Source organism: Gobio gobio (assembly GCF_949357685.1).
Source record: "Gobio gobio genome assembly, chromosome: 1".
Taxonomy (NCBI): domain Eukaryota; kingdom Metazoa; phylum Chordata; class Actinopteri; order Cypriniformes; family Gobionidae; genus Gobio; species Gobio gobio.
Genome location: NC_137097.1, coordinates 4,089,031 through 4,112,150, shown reverse-complemented (window position 1 = coordinate 4,112,150; position 23,120 = coordinate 4,089,031). Strand labels below are relative to the sequence as shown.

The following is a 23,120-nucleotide window of genomic DNA, read 5'->3' as shown; positions in this document are numbered from 1 at the left end:
TTTGGTGCAATAGACGGAAAGCATATCTTTATTCAGCCCCCAGCCAACAGTGGCAGCACATTCTACAACTATAAGTCCAGGTTCTCCATCCTGAGGATGGCCACTACAGATTTATTTACACAAATGTGGGAGTGCAAGGCAGAGTTTCAGATGCAGGTTTATTCGCACAGTCTGATTTGAGAGCTGCCTTGGATGAAAGAAAATTAAACCTTCCTCCTGCTGAGGCGAACTGCAGGTGTTGCAAAATCCATTTTTGCCTGGCTGTTGGCTGTTTAAAGCCACTACCACTTGGTTTTTCCTTTATTAGTTTCCCAAACTGGGCCCTTAGTGTGGACATTCTCGTTTGGACATCTTGTGCTGTATAAACAATACCAGAAAAAAACAGCAACGTTCAATTATTCTGTCTAACTATGCCTTCTCCATTTATTTAGGGTGACCAGATTTTTTTTAAAGTAAGATATGAAAGACAGCTGTTCCTGCCAGAGTTCAGCGAGTTTATCCTCTTTTTCAAGTGTCCAAATTCGTTGTGGCGCTGCCATCGTCGCTTTCTTCTTCTGCACCTGATTGGTCAACTTCAGATCGATCGAAACATCGGCTCATTGAACCGCACACATGGCACGAATTCAAGCCGACAGCAAAGTTTAAAAATGATCGTGAGGTCGGGAGGTGCTCTTAACGAGGTCGGCTTGTCTCGTAATTCCTCTCACACGCTGCCATACGAGCATCAACAATTTCACAATTAGCAACCCAAGCTTTATCATTTGTTCATCTGTATTATATCTGTTGTTTATTTGTTGGACATTTTGTTTGTGGTTTTTTGTATTTGTTAATTCGGGGAACAGACACAGTCTCTATGTGATAATATCTAGATGAAAGAGTCTCTATGTGCTGGGATTTATCTGACTTTATCTGGGATTTATTTATTTATCTGGGATTTATCTGACACACACCGTTGTTTTTGGAATAAACAAACAACAAAGGTTAATTGCATCATACTGTATTTTGCACTGTAACACAGACACAAGCAATAAAGATGGGACTGTTTAAGTTGTATCACGTTTACTATTGCAGGGTTGTACTGTTTTATGACACTAGAGGGCACCACAGTTGTAAGATTTTATATCTCAGAACCCACAAGTTAAAAAAAAATGCATCACATATCTTAGGCCGTGCCTTTCACAGTATTTATTTAATTTTTCCTGAAAGCCAAAATCCATGATCTCACTTTGAGTTATTTTTGCTTTGGTCTTATTTTTATTGACAAAGCTATTAATAGAAAGACAGACGTATTAAGAAGGACTATTGTATCCGTTTAAATGGCCACACTGTTGTCCACATTTTTGGGGTTCAGGTAGGTGTAGGGAAGCTCCAACTTCTTGTTCCGCTCCTCGATGAGATCTGACAACTCTCTCAGGTCCTTCTGGAAATCTTCAACGAGCTTGAAAGGGACCTCTTCATCATACAGCTTTTCTGGGAAACATCCCAGAGGGTACTACGGACAGGGCATGAAGATTGTAATCGTAAATAACACTTTGATAATACTCATGTTTATAATCATGTTTAACACACTACGGGCCAGATTTACTAAACAGGGCAAATTAGCGTGAGAGGGCAATTAAAAAAAACTCAGATGGGAGAGGAAAGTTTGGCACGTGATATGGGGTGTTGCTTTTAATACATATTAGTTTGCTAAACGTCCTTTGTAATGTAACAGTCAGGTAATGCAAACCAGAGGAATAAAAGTAGTGTTAAGGTCCTTTCACACTGGACGCGATTTTGACGCGCAAATAATTCACGCGATGGTTTTATTTTTTGATCAGCTGTTTGTGTAATGAGTGCTTCCACACCGAACATGAATTTGCTGTAACGGAAAAACAATGTTTATTTTATTCCGTTTCAATGTATTTTTTTTTAACTCTGAAACTTTCGGTTTTGAATTGTTTTGACACAAACTATTCGCTTTTTTGTGTCTGGTGTGAAAGGGCCTTAAGTAAGCCATTGTCATCCAGAGTAATATGATGAACAAGAATGTCATTCAGTTTGTCCACAGCAAAAGTGAATTGCAGTCTTTTCACATGTGCCCTGGTGATGTACAAACTCACATGGTCTGCAGAGTCCTTGCTCAGCAGTCTCAGGACTGCCATCCCATTCACCGTCGTACTCACATCCGGTAGGGTCTCCAGGATCGTGTCCTCAGTGGTTTGGCCTTTCTCCTTGGGAGGGGGCTTTCTGAGGGCAGTGGGGTAGTTAGGCATCCAGCCGCCAAAGTCAAACTGGGGGAAAATAATTAGTGAAAACTGTGACATATAAGCTAAATATTCAGAATAATAAGAGCACATAATTAACATCACTGAAGCCATGGGAAGTGGACATGGACAGGTTTTTCTTGTCATATCCTACTCGCTCTAGGGGGTTAAAGCATATTGAGGTCATGTTAATAACAGACAACAGTTAAAACTCGTGAAAGGTTGTTGATATTTGAGCTCAACAGCCAATCTAAGGATTAGAAGTGAATTGACTAGTATTATCTGACCTGTCCATTGTTAACAGCGGCATGTTGGCCTGATGCAGTGAAGATCACCATGGTAACAAACTTGATAAGATCTTTCAAGGTCTGAAAAGATGATGGTATCCCTGGGAAGAAGAATGAAAAGCCGTTTCTGTGAGGAACTCAGTGAGGAACACACACATGCAAACAAATACACACACACACACACACACACACACACACACACACATGTTTGGTTTTCATGTTTTATGAGGACTTTCCATAGGCGTAATGGTTTTTATACCGTACATACCGTATATTCTATCCCCCTACACTGCCCCTGCCCCTAAACCTAACCCTCACAGGAGACATTCTGCAATTTTACATTTTCAAAAAACATCACTTAGTCTGATTTATAAGATGTTTTCCTCATGGGGACCTAAAAATGTCCCCACAAGGATGAGGATTTCGGATATTGCTATCTTTGTGGGGACATTTTGTCCCCATAACGTGATGATTACCAGCAGAGGTGGACAGTAACTAAGTACATTTACTTGAGTACTGTACTTAAGTACACTTTTTGAGTATCTGTACTTTACTGGAGTATTATTTTTTAGGGATACTTTTACTTTAACTTCACTACATTTGAAAGACAAATATCATACTTTTTACTCCACTACATTTCTATCAAAGTCCACAAAGTCGAAAGTCGTTTCTGTAGCAGCTTTGAAAGCGGATGATTTTTTCTTCTTTAAAAGGTTTTTATTTATTTATCTAGGGTCATGTGAAGTTTCCTAACAATTTTTTGAACACTGATCAGTTTATAGCAAAATGGAAAAAGACGGTTCCTTGGCACAGTGTGAGCACCATGGCCATACTAAAAGTGTGTTTCAGTTTTCTCAAAAGATTAAAGATTAGTTTAGTTGGCATATACTTGACGCATGTCTCATAAAATGTAAAAAAATGTAAATGTCTGGGAGAAAGAGAAGAGTAAACAGTTGGGAGAATATCGGATGCAGTATCAGAGTATAGGGTCCATGCATTCTGCCTTAAAGTGACAGCAGCTTTGTAAAGAGCGTTGTTACTTTTATATAAGTATTGAAATTAGTTTAAGGTGGTCGTATGCTTGCATGTCGGATGGAGCATCACTGATTGGCTTAAACCACCATGGCATAGCGTGCATTTATACAACAATGCAACAGTAATAAAATAATGCATTGACATACAAAAGGAAATGTACTTTTGATACTTAAGTACTTTTAAAAAAAAATACTTCTGTACTTTTACTTAAGTAAAAATCTGTTTTTAGAACTTTCACTTGTAACGGAGTAATATTTGACCAGTAGTACTTTTACTTTTACTCAAGTAATAGAGTTGTGTACTTTGTCCACCTCTGATTACCAGTCCACACACACACACAAAATCAAAATCAAATCAAATCAAATCAAATCAAATCACTTTATTTGTCACTCTACATATGCACAAGTGCAACAGTAGGTGAAATTCTTAGGTGCAGTTCCGAGCAACATGGTAGTCATGACATGACATGTACAACATTTAAAGCAGCATCAGATTACACTGATGCGCCCACAATTACTCACAGCACAGTAAACTCTACAATAAACAATAAATAATTTACACAATGTGAGTGTAGTTCTCACAGCTTTAAACAATATACACATACTTACAATATACATATACTTTAAACAATATACACTAAACATACACTAAACAATATACATTACGCTATAATAGTAATAATAATATACAATGTACAGTATAAAATATTATTCACAGATTGAAAAATTGAAATCCAAAGTGCAATAGATGCTGTATGATAAATAAATGTGTATATAATGTGTGTTTATCTACAGTGGGTTGTGCTGAGTGATATTCTGTCCAGTGTGTGTTATGATCCTGATGGGTCAAGAGTTAAGGAGTCTGATTGTTTGTGGGAAGAAGCTGTTCTGGAGTCGGCTGGTGCGTGATCTGATGCTGCGGTACCGTCTGCCTGATGGCATCAGTGAGAGCAGCCCATGGTTCGGGTGGCTAGAGTCTCTGATGATCCTCTGAGCTCTCTTCACACACCGCCTGACATAAATGTCCTGGAGGGAGGGAAGCTCACCTCCGATGATGCAGCTGGCCGTGCGCACTACCCTTTGCAGGGCTTTGCGGCTGCGGGCGGTACTGTTGCCGTACCAGGTGGTGATGCAGCCAGTCAGCAGGCTCTCTATGGTGCAGGTGTAGAACCGTGTGAGGATGTGGCGGCTCATTCCAAACCTCCTCAGCCGTCGCAGGAAGAAAAGGCGCTGATGAGCCTTCTTCACAACGGCCTCGGAGTGGACGGACCATGAGAGTTCCTCTGTGATGTGGACACCGAGGAACTTGAAGCTGCTGACTCTCTCCACCGGTGCTCCATCGATGGTGATGGGGCGGTGTTCTCTCTCATTCCTCCTGAAGTCGACCACCAGCTCCTTGGTCTTGCTGACGTTGAGGGAGAGGTTGTGCTCCTGACACCATCGTGTCAGAGTGTGCACCTCCTCTCTGTAGGCCGTTTCATCATTGTCAGTGATGAGACCTACCACCGTCGTATCGTCAGCAAACTTGATGATGGTGTTGGAGCTGTGGGTTGCCACACAGTCATGTGTGTACAAAGAGTACAGGAGTGGGCTGAGAACACAGCCCTGAGGGGCTCCAGTGTTGAGAGTCAGTGGTGAGGAGATGTTACTGCCCATTCTGACCACCTGGCGTCTGTTTGACAGGAAGTCCAGGATCCAGCTGCATAACAAGCTGTTTAAGCCGAGAGCCCGGAGTTTAATGTCAAGTATGGAGGGCACAATGGTGTTGAATGCTGAGCTGTAGTCTACAAACAGCATTCTCACACACACACACACACACACACACACACACACACACACACACACACACACACACACACACACACACACACACACACACACACACACACACACACACACACACACACACACACAGCAATGCTACCTTACCCATGGTTCTTCTCCTGGCTCATTCATTCATGATGTATGCACACAGACACATGCACTGAAATCACACACGCACACACACTTACATGGAGAGTGGAGCCCTAAACTATAAACTATGTTTGACTATTGACCTGGTTCAATTATTTTTCATGAAACAGTGAAATACAGTGGGTTTTACAAAAGATGTTGTGCCTCAAAGCAAATATGTACACCGATCAGGCATAACATTGTGACCTAATAACGTGTTGGTCCCCCTTTTGATGCCAAAACAACCCTGACCCATCGAGGCATGGACTCCACTAGACCCCTGCTCCGTGGTCCAGTTCTGATGCTCACTTGCCACTGTTGGTGCTTTCGGCGGTGGACAGGGGTCAGCATGGGCACCCTGACTGGCCAGCGGCTGTGCCGCCCCATACGCAACAAACTGAGATGCTCTGTGTATTCTGACACCTTTCTATCAGAACCAGCATTAACTTCTTGAGCAGTTTGAGCTCCAGTAGCTCGTCTGTTTGATCGGACCACACGGGCCAGCCTTCACTCCCCACGTGCATCAATGAGCCTTGGCCGCCCATGACCCTGTGGCCGGTTCACCACTGGTCCTTCCTTGGAACACTTTTGATAGAGACTGACCACTGCAGACCGGGAACACCCCACAAGAGCTGCAGTTTTGGAGATGCTCTGTCCCAGTCGCCTAGCCATCACAATTTGACCCTTGTCAAACTCGCTCAAATCCTTACACTTGCCCATTTTTCCTGCTTCTAACACATCAACTTTGAGGACAAAAGGTTCACTTGCTGCCTAATATATCCCACCCACTAACAGGTGATGAAGAGATCATCAGTGTTATTCACTTCACCTGTCATTGTTCATAATGTTATGCCTGATCAGTGTATACCCTATGCTGTGCAAATACTGGGCTGAACACAAAAAAAGAAAGGAAACCTTTTTTGGATGAATTGTTCTGATATAGCAACAATTCCTCAAAACTCATTGGTCTGGACACTTTTTATTCCACCAGAAATCACACTTGCTGCATCAACAGCACCGATAACGGACTGATAACAGACCTGAGCCATCTCTTCCCAGGAAGCCATTGGTGAATATCTCACTGATCCAACGCTGTAGCTCTGTGTCCTTCTGGATGTGGGCATCATGTTGATAGTAGTGTGACAAGAAAGCTGCAACAAACCTGTAAGCAATCTCACAGTCAGATGTTTTCCAGGTTTACATATTTACAGCTTTACTGTTTTTGTAGATTTGTTCTGCATTTATTTCTTTAGCAGGAATTTATTCAAAGCGACATGTACAGCATGTCCTTACTGACTATTAAACCCATGAACCTGTATAATTGACACCATACTTGTTGAAATATGAATCAGAAAGTGCACCAGGATGTATTAGTTCAGCCCCTAAAAACTGGAGGTATCAATAAATCACTAGACTAAACTCCACTAGTAGTCATACTTGTTGATGATTTTCCACAGTTTCATCCCATCATCTCTGTAGTAGTAGTGGGGAACATTCTCCAGACCTCTCTCAGAGATGTTATCGGGAAGACAGAGGGAGCTGTAGGTCAGGGAGGCAGTGGCACGCTTCAGCAAATTATCCAATGACTCTCCACCTACTCCTGCATACTAAAAGTATGGTCATTAATGGAGAGAAGACACATGATATAATGTTAGGTCAAAGGCTATAAACAAGGTTCTGGCACCACAAATCCAATAATAATTTCCCCAAAAGATAAATGAAAAATAATAAATTTAGGAAAAGAGTAGATTGTTAGTCATCACAGAAGACATTAAAGGGCCATATGCATTTGTTTCCCAATCTTACAAGATATGTCTGCAGGTAGACAGGATCGTGAGGAGAAATTTGCTAAATTCAACCATGCCATATGCATACCTTGGTAATTGCCCCATCCTTGGATATCAGCAGACCCCGGGCCATGATGTTGATCTGGAGCGTGTATCGGATATGGGGAAAGAGGAGCTACAGAAGGAAAAGTAAGTTGCAGTATACAACTGAAAAATTCCCCTACCGTCAAATAGTATAGAAGTAACACACATAGGAGCCCTCACTGTTCACACATGTCAAACCAACTAATGTGCGACAGATTCAATACCTTGTAGAGAGGGTGTGGAGAGGGAAGATGGCGCAACGTTGCCATGGTGAACACTTCTGCCAGCAGGTGAGTTCTCAGCAGGTGAAAGTCGACCTCGTGAACCCCAAACTCTGCGTTTCGGACAAAGATCTTGGCCAGTTTCCAGTCAGCATTTGAATCCGATGGGAGGAAGATGGGATTCTCTTTGCTGGGCTTTTGCTTTAACTGTGCAGATTAATGTGTGAAAATGGTACAAACAGTTTCTGAGGGAATCTGGGCTCTTTCAAGAAAATGACGAAGGATTTCTAAGGCATCTGTCATAATTAGTCTATGAAGACAATGACATATTAAAAAAAAGGTTTATTTAATGTTTAATCATTCAGACAATTTTGCCTACTCATGTTGTACATTACATATAATCTTTCCTTTGTTTCTTTTGATTAATTTGATCATTTACCTCCTCTTTCAAGATTCTTTCATCTGTATTTAATTTAATAATGCCCCCTCCCCCTGCCATTTGGCGCCTAGGTCCCGCAGGTAGAAGCACTTCGACGTCACCCTGTATGGGATATCGCTTCTTGAGCATTTCCCAGCTGAAGCTAATTCTAATCCCGCTAGCCGGTGCACACTACAGTTTCCTCCTCTTTCCCTTCTACAGCTGAGCTGTTGGAAGTATTTTCATTGCGCTCAGTTAAGCATTCCTGCTTTGCTTTGAAGACTTTTAAGTGCCATCATCTCCAGAAGACCTGGGTCCCTGGTCGAGCCGTCTTCAAGCATGGATTTGAAAATCTTCAAGAGGAGTCTGCAGTGCAGACATATGGGTAAGTTTCATAAAAAAAAGAAACATTTTGTTGCAAAAAGCTGAGAAAATAACGTTTTTGTCAAAGACTACATCCAGATCAGATTCAGAACGATCATCAAACACAGATGGAGTAGATGGAGTCCATCAACACCCCTAATGCTTGCAGTCCTATAGCTCGTCCTGTGGCGACATTTCATTCAGTAAAATTAGATAGTTTCGATTTATATGATGTTTAATGCTTACGATCACATTATTTTACATATGCATCTGCTTACTTACTTTTCATCTTCCTCACTTGTGTTTTGATCAGGAGATTCTGTACTCATTCAGAAGATGCGTAATAGCACCCCTTAGTGTCTAACAGTGTCTTTGTGTGAGCACATGGCTTGTATTTATCATTGCTGGCCATGTGGTTAGGTGTGTTCAACATCGGCTGTGGCTGGATGCAACCGATCGGCGAGAGTAGCCACGTGCAGGCAGGGAGGAGCTGCAAACGGAGACGTGAAGCCTCATTGGCCCTTGGCCACTTGATCTTGCTTCTCCTGGTTGGTGCCTGCTTCTCCGTGCTTCTTGGCTCTGGTCTTTCAAGATAGGTGGGGGCTTCTTCCAGCAATGGGTCCGCTGGCGCTGTGGTCTTCAACCTGGGCTTTGGTCCCTCTTGTCTAACCTGCCGTAGCAGTGCAAGTCTCCTGCTGCCCTTTCTCTCCACATTTCCTTCTTCCCTGGTGGATCCCCTAGCCCTCTGAACATGGTCACATTCTTCCATCCACACCCACATACCTGCAAGCTTCTCTCGTCAGCAGAGTTCATTCCAGATGTTTCCATGAAGTCCGGCCGGTTGGTCCAATCTTTCACCCCACCTCTCGGAGGACCTGCGGGTTGTCTTCTCTTTGTAGTCTTCGTGGTAGATAATGAGGGTCTCACTTTGTGAGACTAGTGGTTGGGTTACCAACCGCCCACTCCTTCTCCGCTGCAAACCAGTCTTTCCTTGCTGTCCTGTAGTCTTCCTTTGACTGCTTTATTCACAGTAGTCACTGATTTAAGGAGATTGCATTGACTGTGTTGTCTGTTTTGTGGCCTTAAGTTCTTTGTTTAAGTTGTGGCCGAGAGCATCAGCACTCTTCAACTGCATAGCAGGATTAGAATTGGCATCAGCTTGGATATGCTCAAGGTGATATCCCATACAGGGTGATGTCTTGCATTCTCCCTCAGAGAACCGAGGTTATATTCATAACACATGGATTTCTGCACTTCAGAGGCAAGATACTCACCTGAATGGCGATGGGCATCATCATGCCATGAGGGTTGCAGTACAGCAGGACCAGGGGAGCCGTGAGATACTGCTGCCTGCCACTGACTTCATTTCCCACCAGCCCATCCAACATCTTATAGTCAGACAGGAAGATGTTCCCTTTCTGCCCATGGGGGTAGATCACACCAAATAATGAAGAAACACAGGAAATTAGACAAAACAAAGGCAAACCAGACCCAGTCATTTCAAATCATTGCCAGTAGCAAGTATCGTACCTTCATCTCCTGCTCCAAGCTGCTCCCGCTTAAGGAGTCTTTGACCATGTCGTCTGTGACGGGGAAATTCTCGGGCAGCTTTGAGCAATGCTGGATCATCATGGGATTGAGGCCATTCAGATACTGGTAGCCAAAGAACTCATCCTCATCCCAGTGCTCCTGAACGTAATCTGCAAAACATGCTATGTCAGAGCATATGCTACAGTACAGACAGTACTTTATGTGCAATACAGTCATTTTGAACAGTTCATTCCTTTAAGATGCATACCAATGGTTTTGTTTCTGTTTTCACAAAGGATTACTTCCAGTTGGCTGATGCTTTCCCACGATCTTCTGCAGTCAGCTAATCCAGTTAGCTTCAGAGCAGCTAACCTACACACACACAGGTACACAGCGCAAACATTAATAGTTGAACTAACCTTGATATACAACCTATGATCCATCCTATCTTTAGTTGTGAGAATATTATTTATTGGTTATAATCATATTATTACTGTTTCGATAAGACTATTCTAGAGCTATTTTGCGAATGCCATCCCCTTCCATGCAAAATACACTGTATATCATGTTTGCAGATCACCACAGTTAATTTTTAACTAAAATTAAATCTAGCTATGAATATTCAGCATTTCCACCAGTGCAATCTATAACTAAAAAACACATATTTAGGCTAACCTACAAACAGAAAACATGGATACAATTGTCCAAATAATGGTGAAATGGCCCACTACTTATGAACTCTCTCTAAATGCGTCTCTGGAGTTACCATAACATTGGGTAGCCCAATTTTATCCGAGTATACATGACAAATACTCATTTTCCTGATTCATTTTTGAATAAAGCATACTCCAAAGTAATGGACTGACATTGCCTCTCCTGTGGTGCTTGGGTCCGTGGAACCCGGATGCAACAGAAATGTGTAAATCATAGATGAGAAAAGCAAACATGGTGGAAAAACAGATGGCATGCAGTGTGTGAAACTACACCAACACTCACACAGTTGCAACAGTGATATATTTTATGTATTTATTCTGAGTAAAACTACACTGATGGGAACCTGCTGCTAATACCGATAATTGCGATCTGGAAGAGGTAGCCATTATTGCAAAGATTAACTATGAATAGGTCTACTGTCCATACTGTTCGCAACTGAAATTATAATAGATTCGACTTCTGTTCAGTTGTTTCCCTAAATTCTTATGATTGTGTTGTTCTAAAAACCCAATATTGGGTCCAGCAAACCATGAACAATCTGTAACAAAGAGATGAACCCTACAGGAGGGTCACTTACTGCTTTCCAGCACTGGAGTAAAACTCGGTTTCCTTTGTGAAAGAGAATCGGACTTCAGCTGGCAGAGCGAGGGCAGTGTCGTAATCGATAACTTGAGGGATGCCTTGAGCATGCACGCGCCACCTGGGAGTAAAATATTCACCGGAAGGAATTTAATTTCACTGAATTTATTTTAATATAAAGCAGACACTTCGCTGTCACACCCGACTTGTATTGGCCTGCTGTCCACAAACCTAAATAACTTTTGTTGCTCTTCTCGCTGCCTCGTCCTGTGTCTTTGGGCTATGAGGTTGGTGTCCTGGAACACAAGTGAAGCTGAAATGCAAATGGCAAAATTTATCCAAAAATAATTAAAATATAAATTTGTTTATGTTCGCAGCCAACAGAATTTTTGAAGAAAAAATGTAGGCTGTATTTTGTATGTCATTACTTGATCATAGGATGCTGACTGGACAATGACTTTTTTTTTTATCACATTTGAAAAAACATTTGAATGACAACTACATATAGAGTACATCAGCAAGCATCACCCAATGAACATCTCAACAATGATATACTTTATTTTATTTTTTATTTGAGCATCTGACACTTTGGACACTATCTCTCCATCATATGAAGACAAATGTTCTGCAATATAAAAAAGTGTGTGTGTTTACATAACTAGGCATGCTCGGCTGGTGGACCTGCCGTAAAGAATTAAAAGTATGCAAGAAGTAACAATAAAAATGTATTATAAACGCTGTGCTGTACAAATGGACTGGTTCATTAAAATATATAGGCAATAACTCTCTGTGTGATATCCCAAACACCCCAGACATCACCCCCATAAATGAAAATAGTAAAACCATGACCATTATTGAATTAGTATTCTCTAAATATGAACACTTGTTTCACCTCCAAGTTGCTAATGTATCAGCCACTAATTGGACTGGGTTTCCACTATGGAGGAACGGGAGTGCCACTTAAAAATAAAATGAAGTATCAATTTGTCAATGTAATAATTCAAACATAAAAATCTATATAATTAATCACGTTTAAATGGACAAATTAATAGACAATTTTAAAGTTGTTTATTTAATTTGTGTTTTTAAATGTAGTTTAATAAAACTTATAAAACAATACATTAAACTGCCAGTCCTCCATATTCCACTGGCAACTAATTGATCTTATATGCATTTAAAATGATTTATGAATATGTCAATGTCATGTCTACCCATAACCACTAGAGCAGGGGTATTCAACTAAAACTTAAAGAGGTCCAGTTAGAGAAAATGTCTTGAAGCAAAGGTCTGGAATATCATAATGTCTAACTAGTTATTGATATATATTTAAGTGGCCTATTAGTTGTATCAACATCTGCATGTATTCACTACCCGACTGTCAAATCGAATTAATTCAGTACAATATTTATTGTCACATAACATAGAACTGAACATATGTACGACTGTAGATATGTTTAGCGTTTTCTCATTAAATAAATAAAAGGGCTGCATTTCAGAGAAGATAAATAAAATGTGAAAATGATGTATGTTCAAATAAAGTGCTTAGAAAAATCAAACAACGGAGGAACAGCTTGAATTTCCCCTTTTCTGATTCTCATCTTGACTTAACAGTCTCAAGCAATTTTACAGATTAAATAAATCAACACATCTTAACAATTGAACAGTTTTAGAGGCCCGGGTTTTGAAGAAGTCACTCAATTTACATTTGTAGGGTCAGTAACTTATAATTGGTCAGCAAACCAAGGTGCTTTATTTTTTAACCTGCAGAAAGCTTACATTAATGTTTGGAGCTGTAATACTTTCACTGTGTTAAGATCAAAATAAATGACATATGATGTGTGTGCGCGCAGTGCAATACATTTGCAAGACATCACCAATGAACAAGTACACTGCTAAATGTGAAATTTTGCTATGGGAGTACCTACCTTTAGCAGGTCTTAAAACAAGCCTCTCGTTACAGTCAAGCCAGCAGTAGCACGGAAACAAAATCTTGTCCCCTTCTGGCGTGTTGACCGAGATCTTATCGCAGAACCACTGGTTGTAAAGAAGACCCATGAACGGCTTGGAGTAGAGCTTGACAGATACGAGCTCTCCCAGGGACGCCTTACAGTTTATCTTAAATGTTCGCTCCTGCACAGACATAAGTACAACCTTCAAAAAACCTTCATATTTGAATATGAATATTTGCAAGAAAAAACTTGGGACAATAGGGTGAAGGAACCACATTGCTCGGCTGTACCTCATCACACCATGCCACCATAAACAGGAATCCTATACCCACACGTAAGGGAGGAAGTGGCTATTAGGCCTAAATTAAATTGATAGCGGTTCTCGTGAACATCCTAAATAGTGTCCATAGATAGATTGGGCTTTAGGCTTCCTTCCTTTCATAGCTTGCCTTCAAAGTTGTTGACTCTGGAGGCTCTCTCTGGATGATGCCCTTGTGACGCGGACTGAGGAGTAGGTTCAGTCTGAGTGCAAAGTGAAGGAATGTGGTTATTTTACAGTCCAGACCCGTTTCAATGTTCCATACTTGTTGTGCCTCCTCAGTAATGTTTGCACATGGTGCCATGAAGGTGGAGCTAGGCTACAGCCTCGCAATGTGAAGTGATGTGGTTCCTTGACACAATTTTTCTTTTGCATATTTGTGACTTTATAATCACAGTATTTTTTTTTTTTTCATGAAAATTCTGATTTTTTTCCTCAGAATTTTTACTTTGAAGTGAATTGGGTTCACTTACCGATCCTTGCCAGAAGCCCTGAATGCGATTTAGATTCTGTTCTTCGCTCTCAGCCTCAGTACCACGCAGTTGGATGTAGATAAGGCTAGTGGTGCCCGCCGTAAGCCCCTTTCCTGTGTGCGCCGTTACTGTGTAGACCACCATGGCTGTTCTGCGAAATAATAAACAATGATTTTTAAGATCAAATAAAGTCCAGAGAGTTGTATAAGTAAATAAGTAAAAGAGAGAGCGATTCTCACCTCTAACTGCAAGAGAAGTCACAATGTTACTGATGAAAGAATTGCAACAACTGCTGTTACTAAAGCAGCTGGAAATTACCACAAAATATATATATGTATATATATATTTATTACCAGGTTTTTGCCAAAACAAGGACCTTGTTCCTTTCAGAATGACCTGAACAAGAAGAGCCAAGAGTAGAAGACTCCAAGCATTTTATAACTTTCTTGTAATGTATTCACCCTTATGACACCCGATATATAAAAAATACCTTCATTCATCCAAATCAGGAAACATCTTCAAACTTAAGTTTATGATTGGCTGCAATGTTTCTTAACACTGACAGTGACCTTGACATTAAGACAGTTAAGCCTCTTGCAAAATCATTACATTGTAAGTATTGAGCAACTTGGTTTGTCTTTGGCAGAGACATCATGCAAGCCCAAATTCTGAGGGGGGAGGCATATTCATACCTAGCTTAGTTTAGTTTAGTCTTTATAAAGCACATTTCTACTGCCTCAAGTGCAGCACAAAGCAAACAATAAGATGACATGGTGGTCCAGTGGGTTAAACCATGGAACTGATATGCAGAAGGTTGCTGGTTTGATCCCAGCGGTCACCACCAGTGTGTCCTTGAGCAAGGCACTTTATTCCATGTTGCTCCAGGGGGATTGGCCCTGTAATAAGGGCAATGTAAGTCGCTTTGGATTAAAAAAAAAATGCATAAGAGTCAAACGCCAAGATATAAAAGCATTCAAGGTGGAGACAGAGCGGATCGCAAGCGGTAAATTATTCCACGTTTCTTTTGTGTATGGGTGAATATTTCTGGAGAGTGGCCCGAGGTAGGTAGAAATAAGGGGCGAAGAGCATCAGTTTTGCTTTCATTTAAGTGCCATCCAGCATTTTACATCATCGAGACACTTAACAATGTTGAAGCAGGGCTTATCAAGTGGAAGTATTTCACTCAGTTGCTCTCTTTATTTTGTGTTTAATAAAGACTTTGAATTATTTTGGAACTCACCGGCAGTGTTGGGGAAAGTTACTTTGAAAAGTAATGCATTACAATATTGTGTTACTCCCTTAAAAAGTAACTAATTGAGTTACTTAGTTACTTTTTAAGAAAAGTAATGCGTTACGTTACTTTTTCTCACCTGGGCTGGGCTTGTTTTTGGGGTTTTTTTCAATCAAAAAAGTTATATTTTTGTGCAACGGTAAAGACCTCTTCATACCAAAATTGAAATAATAAGCCCCAGGCTGAGGTAAAAATGCAAATTCCTGCATGAACAGTAGAGGGCGCAGCTCTGCTGTGCTGCCATTCTGGATAATGGAAGAAAATGATGCAGGAGAAAAAAGTTTTACCAATAAAAACAAAAAATCTAGTAATTTTCATCATCAAAGGTCAGCAGCAAGACATTGGTAAATTAAATATAAAGGTAGATTATGCATAAAAATAGTTGTTTTATTTAATATTTAATTATTGGAGGTTGATTTTGCATTTGACTGATTTTATTCATTTTGAGGAGTACAGAATCTTTATTGTGCAAGTGAGATAAATAAATGCTCACATTTAGTCTAGAACTACAATAACCATCATGTGCACACACACACACCTCTGCACTTATTCTTCTCAACATGGGGGCAGGAAAGCTGTCAGTCAAATTAATGTGAAAAAGTAACTTGTGTTACCTTTTTGAAAAAGTAACTCAGATATTTTGTTGTAAATTTGAAAAGTAATGCGTTAGTTTACTAGTTACTTGGAAAAAGTAATATTATTACGTAACTCAAGTTACTTGTAATGCGTTACCCCCAACACTGCTCACCGGTCTGTCCACAGTGTGTGTTTCCCTGACAGAGCTAGCCGATCAAATCGTAGAAGGCAGGATTTACTGTCCACACAAACCGTGCGGTGCTTTTTAACAACTGAAGAATGCAAGCCGAGGTAAGGTAAACAGCTGAACATGACGGGACAATACAGCAATATTTGCCAACTGTTTGCCATCAATTACATTCATTTCCAGGGATGTAAACTACTAGTGACCTTTTTGAATTTCTCGGATTTTAATGCCATTTAAGTTATTCCATTACTGTCATGACACCCGATATACTCGTCCAAATAAGGAAACATCTTCAAACTTAAGTTTATGATTGGCTGCAATGTTTCTTGACACTGACAGTAAATCTTTGACTAAGCCTTTGTTCATGTCTTGCAAAATAATGATATTGGAAGGATTGAGCAACTTGAGGGGGGAGGCATTTTCATACCATTTTCTGAAGAAGAATGGTTCACTTCCTGTTGATAAAACAGTGATAACCTTCTTTTGCCCTTATCTGACGTGTCTTTGTTACCTTGATCTTCAAGTCCAAGTCTTAAGGGGGTCTGCCACTCTAAAACAAATACTCAATTTTGCTGGTCTTGTGTTTAGAGTAAGAGAAATTTGCCAAATTCCAGACCAATTCTCGCTTAGATGACAAATACAGTCCAACATAAACCATAGATACATGCAATGTTTCTCGACACTGACGTTAATCTTTGACTAAGCCTTTGTTCATGTCTTGCAAAATAATGATATTGTAAGGATTGAGCAACTTGAGGGGGGAGGCATTTTCATACCAAGCTTAGCTTCGTTTTTTTCTGAAGAAGAATGGTTTACTTCCTGTTGATAAAACAGTGATAAGCTTCTTTTGCCCTAAATCCAGAGTGTAACTATTTTGTTTTGTGTAAAAACAACAATACACAAACTTTTTGTATACGAATAAACTGTCAGAAGATATGATATTGTTTGTCAGATTACAAAACTACCACATATTGGCATTAGTTAATGTGTCTGTTAGGCCCTTATCTGTTCCAAAAAACAATAGTTAATGTAAATGAATGAATTGACTCACAGTTTTCCAAATGAGTAAAACAAAAACAAAAAAGTATTATTACTCACATCATCATTAATTAAAAAATAAAAGATTTTAGCATGAAAAGGCAACTTAATTTGCAGGCATTTTTCAAAAGGAGACTTAATCTATGATGCACTTAGTATTCTTGGACATCGGACAGTAAAATATATTTCTAAAACTGGAATAAATCACAAGTAGCCTACTACTTTAAACACTTTATTATCATTTTTAACTATATAGATGTGCAGAAAAAGTCACTTTAAAGAAGATAATTTGCTATTTCCACTCCCTAGTTCTTCTCACATTTTGCTTTTGGGTCATTCCTTGTCAAATCAACCAAACTTTCCCGGCTCAAATTTGTGATGTTGTTCATATTTTTTAATGAGGAAAGACAAACATGAATAGTGATGAAAGCCCAAATATGAAATGTCACAGATGTGTATTGACTGAGTAATCACTGTTTTGTAGAGGAGGGTCAAAATTACAGATTTCACCGGAGATCTGGAGCCAAATTACAGGCGTGTAAAAATGCCGTTAGAAAGATGGCAGCATCATTATTTTTTTCCACACAGAGATTGGTAGATCTATTAGTGAAATCTGTTGACTTTATGGGCCTTATTTTAACGATCTGAAACGCAAGTGTCAAAGCGAGAAGCGCAAGTAACTTTGTGGGCGGGTCTCGGCGCTGTTGCTATTTTCCCGGCGGGATAAATGGCTCTTGCGCCCGGCGCAAATCTAAAATGGGTTGGTCTGAAGTAGCTTCATTATTCATAGGTGTGGTTTGGGCGTAACGTGAATAAACCAATCCGAGCGTCATCCAACATTCCCTTTAAAAGCAGGTGCGCAAGTTCCATTATGGATTGCTATTATTATGGCGTATTTACCAGGCGCACGCCAGGAGCGGTTCACAGCCGAGGAGACTGATGCTTGTAAGAGCAGTGAAAGACAGAGAAGTGAAGTTGTAATGTTGTACATTATAGTAAAGGTGATTTCACAGTCTTTTTTTTTTTTCAGTCTTTCAGTTTTTTCAGTTTTTCAGTCGATTTTTTTTCCTGGTTCTTGACGGACAAACCAATTTGTCAGATGTCCTTATATACATATATGTCTTGCCACTATTGGGCAAACAGGTCTTAGCCTATCCTTAATTATTACAATTAGCCTGAATCATTTGTAAGCTAGATTTATGCCTATTTTTTCACATCTTGGCACACCACATTTCCGTCATCTCATATGTTAATATTTTTTTAGTGTAACAATTTATGATTTGCAAAAATAACTGTTGCATCTGTGTAGATTACATGAGCAAAGTGTATGCGCGTTGTGCACGCTATAGCCTACATTATGGTCAAGCATGCGCCCTTAAAATAGCATAATGAACAACGCGCAACGCGCCACTGACTTTAGACTAGGTTTTTTCTGGTCAGTGGCGCAATTGTTTAATGGAACAGCAAAATAGCACCAGGGATTGTTTGCGCCGGAAAACGCCTCCTTTTTTGCGCTGAACCGCCCAGGGAGAGCAAGTTCATTCACTAGTTTAGCGACGTGCTTCTGTGGAGGGAAAAGCGCGCTTTGCGCGGGTGCAAAATAGGAATGACACATGCGTCGGTGTACAAAGTCAATTGCGCTGGGTGCAAGATAGGGCCCTAAAAATATTTGTTGCACTATATGCCAACAGTGACCGTTCAAACATGGGGAATAAGCACTTCTTGTGTTTCTTTGCCTCAAGTATGCATGCCTGTAACTCCAGAAGTATTTAAGATATCTGAATATCCTTCTAGATTCAGATTCTACAGTACAGTAATTACTCATATGTTTTGTTTTTTACAGTGCAAGCAAGTTTGCATTTGATGTTTTACAGTACTGGCTTTTCATTTAGTAGCTAATTATTTTGCTTTGATTCAAATAATACTGTGATTGTATTGCTTTTCATCAATATATTTAAGATTTTCTTCAATGATTCCCCTGTGTCTGCAGTACTTTTACAGGGATGTGTTTACATTTAGTACCATAATGAAACACATATCACCTATTTTTTACAATATTTAATGATTGTACCAACAATGACACATCGAAACCATCGGTTGCTTGTGTGTGGGTGGGTGCCCGTATTTCAATGGTATTTCACAATAAATTCGTTTTTTTGAACCAATGATTGTGCAAGTGCAAGATTTCTGTAAAGATATGAATGCACAATGCAATATTTTGAACGTTGGACAGCCTGTGTTAGAAGTGATGACCGTTTTGTGACTGAAATTAGTGCCAAAGTGATTGTAAAAACTGTAATATACCAGATATTGTTAACATCTCTCAGAATGGCAACAAACTATATGAAGTGCCATGTGCATTTGAACTGTTTCTGGAGGACTCTTACTGCTCTAAGACTCTTAAATGTCAGTCTTTGATATCTACCATTGAGAACCTTGGGTACACATGCCAGCGTATTGTGCTAGTGTTTGGTAGTCTAGGTCATGTGCACAGGCTGGTGATCTGTGGACTTTGCATTGGGGGGAATTCTAAAACAGCCAAACAGTTGGCAAAGTACTGCTCAATCTCAGCTACTATAGGAAGTATGTTTATTTGGAAAAGAGATGTTTCCTGTACCCTTAGAACAGCATAATCCATAACAATGTGTTGGTTTTTGCTAGCCCTTATATTAATCCAGCCCTGGCCTTAGGGCAGTGGGTCCCAACCTTAAATCCATAAAAGTCCATTGAGTTTCTCAATTTCTTTTATGTTGCTGGGCAGAAACTGGCTGGAGAAAATTCAGCTGGATTGGCCAAAGTTTCTCATGGTGGAAAAAGCTGAAGAGGCCTCTGACCCAGCATTGAAAGCAGTGTTGAGACAAACTGAGTGCAGTTAAAGGGTTAGTTCACCCAAAAATGAAAATTCTGTCATTAATTACTCACCCTCATGTCGTTCGAGACCCGAGAAAGGCTTCAGATAGGCCTCCATTGGCATTCAGTACATTTACTCTCCCAAGACCCATAAAAGGCACTTAAAACGTCGTTACAAAGTCCATCTCACCACAGTGACTCTACAATAATTTTACGATGCGACGACAATAGTTTTTGTGCGCAAAAAAAAAATCAAAATAACACCTTTATCCAACTTGTTCTTCTCTTCCGTGTGTGCCTCCACGACACATGCGCGAGAATATGACGCAGATCCGGCGTTCGGACACATGACCCAGAAGCGATTTGTTTACAAGCAGAGGAAGACGCGCGTGTCTCAGCTGTTGAATTCTACATTGATCGTGCTTTAGGTCTCGGCATAGTGCTCAAAATCGGACTAAAGTGTGCATTTCATGGATTCCCGAACGCTGGCGCAACGTCATATTCTCGCGCATGCGTCGTGGAGGCACACACGGAAGACAAGAACAAGTTACAGGAACAGCAAGAGAAAAAAATCTATTTTTTTATTGCAATACTCTTTCTTTATTTTACTTAAAAGAATTGAAAAACCTTACTTAAACTTAAAACTTTACTTTAAAAAACCCTTGTACACATTCCTAGTGTATTGGATAATATAAAATAAATATATATAAAGATTTACACTGGCAGCTCAGAGCTGTAGAGCAGCATTTAAGTATGAAATTGAATGAATGAATGTAAAAAATAAAACACCACATAGACTTCACTATAAAATATACACTGATTCTTATCTACTGTATTAGTTTTTCAGTCAAGAGCAGTGAGTGATTTTCTCTTTGTCTTTTGTTGTTGAATTAACATTAAAGGGATATTTCACTCAAAAATGAAAATTCTGTCATCGAGAAATGAATACAGGTTTGGAACAATATTAGAGTGAGTAAATAATGACCATTTTAGAGGTGAACTGTCCCTTTAAGGACAGCGTGCTCACCCTGTTGTCAATTTAAGACCTGCGTGCATCTAATATACAGACACGATTGCGATTTTACTTTCACTTTAGACATAACCGACTATGTTTATGTTAACCTTGTGTGTATTTGACAGTATTAGCGCAGTAAGACGACTACTTAGTCCAGTAACCACGTGTTTGACATGCTTTTAGTGTGCGCGTTCTGAAAAGCACATGTTAAAACCGCGCACGCGAATTAAACCGGCAAGGTTTTAAAACGCATGCAAATAATGAACTTTCGTGATTGTGAATAACTATAGTGTTCCGTGAGTATAACTCTACCACTAACGTCTTATGTGAATGTATGTCGCGTTGTTCAGTATTGGGATGGAGGCAAATTATAGAATTTGTAGAAAAATAATTAATTAAATGCAAAACCGGAAAAAACGCAATTCACAAGCGCGTATTGAACCGTGAATGCCGTACCGAACGGTTCAATATTATATTGAGAAATGTGGCATCCCTATCATATACCTATTTGGCAAAAGTTCCCTTTTCTCTGTTTTCTCTAGTCAGATAGCACCGACTTCAACAAAAATGTGCCTTTCTACAACAAAGGTAGCCAAGTTTTATTGAAAGTCATTTTGTCAGCAGTGAATTACCCCTTTAAAGTAAACGCTCAACTTTGGTATGTGATTCGTCAGCGTGCACTGGCGGCGAGTCTTGCAGTAATAAACACTACTCAAGTCTATTTTATATTATATTTATAGAAAAATCCAACCCAGATCTCCAGGGCCGGCCCAAGCCTTTATGGGGCCCTAAGCAGAATTTTATTTGGGGGCCCCTAAGTGCCACCAAAACGATTGGCTATTGTCAATGCTTGATTATTTGCACACTATAAATCTAACACCATTATCAATTTTATTAGTTGTAGTTGTGTTGCTTACATTCCAATGTCTGCCTGGCATGTTTTTACCCTTATACAGGGTTTAATTGTAACAGTAGCAAATCCACAAGGTCAGGTGTTAATTTGCACTTTAATATTCAAAGTCTTACACTACTAAATGGCATACTTAATGTGGTCAGGTGTACTGAATATGTAGCTAAATAAACCAGCCTACAATGCATTAACTGTGAACAAGTTAACCACTTTAATTGCTTTTGGTAAAAAACAAAACAAAAACATAGATATGTGCAAAAGTGCAAGCCAATATACTACAAATAAAATAACTTAAGATAAACAGTATCTTATATATAAATGTAAATGTACAAAACAGACAATATTAAATTAAATAAATAACTAACCAATAATGGTTCAAGAATAAAATATAAAGCTGAATAACAATCAACAACAAATTAAATAAAAAATAAACAGAATCTTCTTATATGAAAAAATTAATGCAAAATGTTAAAATAAATTATACAGATACTTAAATAATGACATACAATGAACATAGGAACCTGTAACAAGATAACAATGTTTCAAGAAGAAAAAATGCAAAATGTTAGGAAAAAAATATAACAATTCAAAAATAAACAAACACTTTAATTTAGACAAACTCAATCTCAATATTCCACTTTCACTTTCCTTAGAATCTGTGTTTCCTGGAGGCAAAATCGTTTATGAAATCTCCATAAGAGATCTGACGGGCAATTTTGCTATTAATGCTAATTAGTGCAAGTCCACTCAGTCTTTCTTGAGCCATGGAAGATTTTATTAATTTCAGTTTAGAAAAGCTCCGCTCTCGAGACGCAACAGTCACGGGGAGAGTGCAAGCTATTCGGAGAGCTACCCAAAGATTTGGGTACAGCTCGCAGATCTCATTTTGAGAGAGGTAAGTGAGGAGCTCAAATGTGGTCATCTTTGCTTGGGGAAGTTCTGGAAGGCTCTCCATCTCTGTAGCAAGTGCACTACAGTCAACATCAGCCTCTTCTCCACAGGTGAGTTTATCTCCAAGAATCTTACACTGGTCCCTCCGTGTCTGTGAATCAAGCTGGCTAAAGCTGAGAAGCACTCCGAAGTTGTCTTTAACTTCCCCCAGAGACTGAAAGCGGTCCTCCAAAGACTGGATGCTACAGTCTACCACAGTATTAAAAAAATGATACTTCCAGTCTCTTCATTGCATCAATTTGTGGCTCATCAGCTGCCTCATAGGCAAAGTGCCTTTTTGTGGACCTCAACCTCTTCTCCTTCAGCACTGCCTCAGTGTCCATTTGTTCACAAATCTCTTTTGCT

The 23,120-nt window shown here is 39.7% G+C and overlaps 1 protein-coding gene across 3 annotated transcripts; it reads right to left on the bottom strand.

Moving 5' to 3' along the window:
• Positions 1-983: 983 nt before the first annotated feature.
• Positions 984-14,410, bottom strand: LOC307142525 (hydroperoxide isomerase ALOXE3-like). Of its 3 annotated transcripts, XM_079843475.1 has the most exons (16): positions 14,311-14,410; positions 14,197-14,225; positions 13,958-14,108; positions 13,142-13,346; positions 11,448-11,529; positions 11,215-11,337; positions 10,192-10,295; positions 9,924-10,093; positions 9,668-9,811; positions 7,616-7,819; positions 7,396-7,482; positions 6,958-7,127; positions 6,561-6,682; positions 2,534-2,634; positions 2,103-2,273; positions 984-1,492 (listed from the first exon to the last, which is right to left on the bottom strand). In XM_079843475.1, the coding sequence occupies exons 3-16, from the start codon at positions 14,099-14,101 to the stop codon at positions 1,313-1,315; spliced, it is 2,007 nt and encodes a 668-aa protein (XP_079699601.1). In that variant the 5' UTR covers positions 14,102-14,108; positions 14,197-14,225; positions 14,311-14,410; the 3' UTR covers positions 984-1,312. The 3 variants fall into 3 exon arrangements, with proteins under 3 accessions (XP_079699601.1, XP_079699600.1, XP_079699602.1); XM_079843474.1 differs by having other exon boundaries at positions 14,197-14,410; XM_079843476.1 differs by lacking the exons at positions 984-1,492; positions 2,103-2,273; positions 2,534-2,634 and adding an exon at positions 3,929-5,278 and having other exon boundaries at positions 14,197-14,369.
• Between the last annotated feature and the right edge of the window lie 8,710 nt (positions 14,411-23,120).

What these genes read in the sequence shown, in the direction of transcription:
- LOC307142525 (XM_079843474.1), bottom strand. Translation starts at nt 14,101, where the DNA reads ATGGTGGTCTACACAGTAACGGCGCACACAGGAAAGGGGCTTACGGCG. An exon ending in AGGGCTTCTGGCAAGGATCG is followed by an intron (nt 13,347 to 13,957) that starts GTAAGTGAACCC and finishes ATGTCTGTGCAG; the next exon opens with GAGCGAACATTTAAGATAAA. An exon ending in GCAAGGACTCTGCAGACCAT is followed by an intron (nt 1,493 to 2,102) that starts GTGAGTTTGTAC and finishes CCCTGTCCGTAG; the next exon opens with TACCCTCTGGGATGTTTCCC.